Raw genomic sequence first — 6000 nt, 5'->3', positions numbered from 1 at the left:
CTTGAGAACCATTTTTTTTTAAATTTTATTTGAGAGAGAGAGAGAGAGTGAGGGAGCCCATGCATGAGCTTGGGGGGAGGGGCAGAGGGAGAGGGAAAAGCAGGCTCCCCGCTGAGCAGGGAGCCTGATGCAGGGCTCAATCCCAGGATCCTGCTGAGATCATGACCTGAGCTGAAGGCAGATGCTTAACCAACTGAACCACCCAGGCTCCCCAACCTTCAGAACCATTGTAAAAAGTGAAAACAGAGCTCTTTCTCTTTGAAATCCCTACAAAAGGAGTGTAATCCAGAGAATCCAAAGACTTAGGGTTCTTTCCAGGATTCCTATGTGGGAGGTGGATGTATAGAATCACAGAATTTTGGGAGCCCTACATTTAGTAGGCCAGTGATCGTATCTAGGGTTTTATTGACAATTTAAGGCAGAATAGAAATTGGAACCCAGGTATTCTGAATTTCAATCTAAGATGGATGTCACGTACATTTGTGTGAGTGGTGAACTGAACAACTCTAGTATGCCAATCATACTGTGGACATGCATATACATTAGTATAGTTTTCTGATACATAGTAGTAAAATTCTAACAAAATTAATGTATCAGATGATTTTCCAATAGATGCAAGCTGATTATTTTGAGGAAAGGAGAGTATTTTCTAATGTCCACAAAGATAAAACCTGGGCTTGCGACAGGTGGCCTCCCCCCTTTCACTTTTTCAATATAACCTTGTGACTGATATGGAATGTGCAGGCTCTAAACTCAGTAACAAATACAACACAGATGGTTTATGGAAATTAGAATTGTTCAAACTTGAAGTTGCTGATACAGAAAAAATTTATGAAGTTTTGCTGTACAAAACTGCAACTCTCTAAAAAGCTGGCAAGATTTGCACATTCCAAGATTGGCTGACCCAGTGAATTGCAAACCGTGTTCATGGATTGGCATGCAAAGGTACTGCATTGTATCCATAGCACAATGTGACTCACATTCTTACTGATGTCCACTGGAATCTTCACATGTGATTTTGGTAACCATTTTACTATCATTTGCACTAGAAACCTTTAGTTCACAAATTATATATGATAAAACACTCTGAACTCCTAATCATTGCCATTAATAGTTTGCCATCTGTTAATTTGGGAGAAAGCACACTCTAAAAAGTACTGGAGAGAATGCTGTAAAAATATAATACAGCATTAGGACCCCGAAAAACCCCAACCCCCAGAATCTCCCACCCTGACATTATTCCTCTGTGTTTTCACAGACTAGTTTTCTAGTCTTAAATCATGAGTATTTTCAATTAAGTGACGTGTTCAAGAGAGTCTCACTCACAAAATGCAGCTTCCCTTACTTTAAAAATCTGTCGTGTTTTTTAAGTGATTCTAACCCCATGCCTATGCCTGAAAGACAATGTATAAAACTGGAAGGAGCCCTAGGGGTTTCCAATTTAATATCACAGTTAGCAGTCCACCAAGGGGATATAATTCTGAGGTAAGTATCCCAGAGGTCAGATCTGTGTTTGCAAGTTTTGGATTCTTTTTGGTGCACAGTGAGATGGATCATGATGTAGAACAAGACTTTGGTTGTTTTTACTCTCGGTTCTAATAGGGCTAAGTCACCTTCACGGGTGTCTTCACAGGCTTACCTTCATTATGGCTATCCAATCAATTAAAAGCATTCTTCTCCCCCATCACAAATGATTAAAGGATTAATGGGCTCATAACACAAAACACTCTTAACCTCATGAAATTACTGACCTGGGACATGGCACGCCCTGTCGTACGTGGGGTGGCGCCAGCAGATGAACAGAGCTATACCACCTGTTCCCACGTCTCCCCCATGGCCCACCATCTAATATTGATGCTGCTGACTTCACCCAGTCCTGGACCCTGGGCCTTCTCTGACCATGGGCTGTGCAGATGCTCAGCATGTCTGGGGAAACAGGGGCAGCGAAATTTCTAAATTTTGATTATCGGTATGTACAAAAAGCATCAAAGGCTGATTGTGAGGGTAATCAGAGCTCTGTTAGAGGCTTACATTTATTCTCTGATTTAGTACTGTTTGTATTTGGAGTTCCACAGTGGGGGCCATGATCATTTCAGGGCTCAGTGCTTGTAAAGATCACATGATGGCCCCAAGTCTACCACTCACTTTAAAAAAAAAAAAATTCAACAGCGTATTTCCAAAAAAATTATTTCCTTCCAAGCAGGCAGCTTTCACAAAGAAGCAGACTCTGTCACCAGCACAGATATATGAGAACACCTCGGGCGGTGCCACAAATCCAAGAAAATTAAATCTTGTTTGGCTTGGGAGTAGCCCATGCCTTGAGTCAAGGGTTGGTCTGAAAAGGTCTAGATCGAATTTTTAGAACCATCACCTCAATGACTTGAAGGTAAGTTTGAGGTCCTAGGATTTGAGGGAAAATATTCTTTCTTCATTTTTTCTCCAACTAAGAGATGGGTTTGCCATGCTCCGGGCAAGTCCTGTGACCCCTGCCACTTGTCACTTCCAAATATACACAACTTCTCTACTCTTACACCATCTCTGAGATATGTGTGCACACATAAAAACAAAAGCTATATATTTCCATCACAAATTTCCACACTTGGATCCCCTCCAGACACTATTCTGAATACAAAATTCTGCTGCAGGGTACTAAAAATGGTTCTTTCCTCAAAATAAAACCTTTAAAGATCCGTTAGTAGCTATTCAGGGACTGGAATTCAATTTCAATCCTCCACCCTTTGGCCAGCTGTAGATTCAAAATGCTTACATAAAACATTGAAAGTATGTACTTCATGGCAAATCTGATTTTTCTTCTGCAATAGAAATGTGTGTTATACTTACCACAGACTATATTTTTACTTAGAAAATACACAAAGCAATAATGCACTCAACAAGAGGGAACAAATTATTTTATTTTATCAGGAACTTTGACATAAGCTTCAGATAGACCCACTTACTACATGGAGTTTGTGAAATCTACACCTTCAAATCGTAATACTCTCTATTTTAGGCCATTCCATCTAAAAAGCATGACTTCTCAAATCCTTTTATTCCAAGTAGTTCTTGCACATAAATGTTACATCACAATAGCAAAAAAATGTAAACTTCTTTTGCAAACTACATAAATACTATAATAACTGCCTTGAAGTTATTCTTATTTTAAAATCAGAATATATTCTAAATGCTTTACATAAAAACTTTGGTCAGTAGCCTATGTGTATGAAACTTTTTTTTTACTGACTTGCCTTTCATGTTTACTTAGGTCTTTGACAGAGATGATTTTTAAATAGGACTCAGATCAAAATTCATTCCATATGGAAGACAAGTACCGGAAATATGTCGATAACTCTGGGCAAAATATGAAATGTGAAAATTATTCCACATACTAAGTCTGACAAGCCACCAGTGATATGGAGGTAAGTGAAAATAAGGACTCAAGTCAAGCTCATATGTGATCCTATATGAAAGGAATTCAGCCCACTTATCAATATACCTTCTACTCTGTTCTGTGTCTGTTTGCAAATGAGTCACCTCTTTTTCTTTTCTTTTAGAGCATGACAGGTCATTTCTACAGCTATAGTCCTAGACTGAAAGTCTAGGTGGCCAGTGAATTTACTTCACCATCACTGTCCTTGAGGTCTTTAAATACAAATTAGAAATGTATAAACATACAGGAGTGTATACACACCCATGCACACTTAAGACAACCACTTCAAGGCCTTTTTTTGTGTGTGTGTGCTGCTTCAAGAGATGTTTCTAACAGGTACCTGTTTTTGTTATTAATTTAAGTAAATCTTCTTGCTCAGAATGTTCTTTCAGTTAAAAACCAAGTCGAATCTGGAGTCCTTACTGATTTGCTATTCTGAGATTCCTATGGAACAACTAGCTACTGGCCATGGTTTCTTTGAGGAAACAAATATCATAGCTGAAGCATTTTCAAAATTTTAAATGCATGCAGAAAGAACTACATAGGCTTTCCAAGCAGCTATATCAAGTGGCTCAAGTAACATTATTATTTATCTTGGCCTAAGGCCTTTTATCAACATCCTTTTAAAACACAAAGAGAATGGCTACAAGATGGTGACAGGGCCCAGAATGGTCCTCCAAGCAGTTCCAAGGACATCACTGAGGATTCCACTGTGCTGTCTCTCTCTTTCGTGCATTTTCTCCAAATGCACTGTGTCCCCTCTTTACTGCTCATGCTTTGAAATTATGTAAAATAATTTTTAAAAATCTACCAGTGATTCATTTAGACCTGAAATAACACTGTAGGTGGGTGTAGTTAGAGACAGGTAGCCATTCTTAACAGCCCCTCTCCCAGAGGAGGCCCTGGTAGGCACACCCACAGTTTAGGAACTGCTCTTGTTGCAGACTGTGCCTTGGCTGATACTGTCTTCCTTATACTGGCTGCCTGTGTCGCTCCGGCTGAGGATGGTGGAGGCGATGCGGGAGGGGCGTCTCTCTGAGTTCTCCTGAGAGAAGCAGCAGATCATCTTCTTCATGGTGCTGTACATGTCCTCATCTTTGTAGGAGTAGATGATGGGGTTCATGACTGAGTTCAGCAGTGCCAGCAGCAGGAACCACCTTTTCACATGCTGCACACCACACTGCGTGCAGTTCAGGCCGTCAAGCAGCAGAACGACCAGGCCTGGGGTCCAGCACACGACGAAGGCCCCTGCGGGGAGAGAAAAGGAAGCGGGCTGCTCAGTTAGGTTTCCTCTTGCCCTGCTTTCAGTCAGTGGAAACAATGACCTTGGGGATTTGTTTTTTGTTTTGTTTTGTTTTTTGAGGATTTGTTTTGACAACTGCAAAGCCCACTTCCATCCATCCTCTGAGCACTTGAGTCCTGGGCTCGTTAGGGGTGAACAGCTGGCCACCTCCTTGACTGTTCTCTGTGTTCTATTTCAGCTCCTTACCTGCTTTTCCAGGGCTCGTAATTAGGGGCTCACATTTACCTCATGTTTACTAAGCACTCCACATCCCTCATCTCTGTCAGCTCTCTAATCCACACTGGGAGGCTCCTGCAGTCATCACCCATGCTTGGCAGATGAGAAAACCAAGGGCAAATTCCAGGAGTGCGTGTGGGAAGGCCTCACACCATCAACCCTACACTCCGCTGTGCTACAACTCAGATGTTCTAAATGTTTTGCTGACAATAAGACCCATGGCATCTATAGCATTCTCCTGGTCTCTTAGCTAAGTCACCTGCTCACAAATTTCACTCTATAAATCCATGTTGATGCTGAGGAAGCCCTGTATTCTTTTTGACATGTTTATAGGCCATCTGCTTGATTCTCTGCTCTTGATTTTTTGTTCCTGTTGGTTGTTGTCAGAAATAAATCTTTCTGTTTAATGATGAGATAGAGACGTGCTTGTAGCAGGTCTATTTATTTAGCACAATTTTAGCACCAACTGCACATGAAGGGTAGTCTCTTCTGAGTCACCAGACATCTGATCATGCCTAGCTTACCACTAAAGCTTTCTGACACATTTTTCCTAAAATATGAGACATAGGTTCAATATTCCCCTATTCTATCACCATCACCTTGGATAAGTGATAGCTCACATTTATACAATGCTTACTATGAGCCAGGCACTAGTGTAAATGCTTTCCTTTACTAACTCATAGAACCACACTAAGAAGTAGGCATCCCCAGAAAAAGGGGGCACAAGAAAGTGAGGTAACTTGTTCACCATCGAACAGCTGGTAAGAAACATCTAATTTGGAGTGTTGGCAGTCTTTCTCCAGAGGCTGTGCTCTTGGCCACGATATAGGTACCTGTCTCTATAATGTGATATGGTTTCTTTCCCCCAAAGTCCTTATCATTTCTAAGCAACCTTGCTTATCCATTCCATAAACATTCATCATGAGCTTACGACGTACCAGGAATGCACTAGACAGTAAATGAGGCGAACTATGCACTCCAAGAGCTAAGTGCTAGTGGGGAGATAGAATAAACAAGCAAGTCTATAAATCACATCACCAACTAGTTATTCTTA

General features: G+C 40.9%; 1 protein-coding gene across 2 annotated transcripts in view; it reads right to left on the bottom strand.

The window, feature by feature from the left end:
- Positions 1-2893: 2893 nt before the first annotated feature.
- Positions 2894-6000, bottom strand: part of LPAR3 (lysophosphatidic acid receptor 3) — a 77476-nt gene continuing 74369 nt past the window's right edge. For both annotated transcript variants that reach the window (XM_041747287.1, XM_041747286.1), the window contains exon 3: positions 2894-4675. In XM_041747287.1, the coding sequence (XP_041603221.1) occupies positions 4350-4675 (326 nt within the window). In that variant the 3' untranslated portion in view covers positions 2894-4349. The remainder of the gene's footprint in view (positions 4676-6000) is intronic.

The sequence above is a fragment of the Vulpes lagopus genome, chromosome 3 (genome assembly GCF_018345385.1).
Source record: "Vulpes lagopus strain Blue_001 chromosome 3, ASM1834538v1, whole genome shotgun sequence".
Lineage (NCBI taxonomy): Eukaryota > Metazoa > Chordata > Mammalia > Carnivora > Canidae > Vulpes > Vulpes lagopus.
This window is presented reverse-complemented; position numbering and strand designations above follow the sequence as displayed.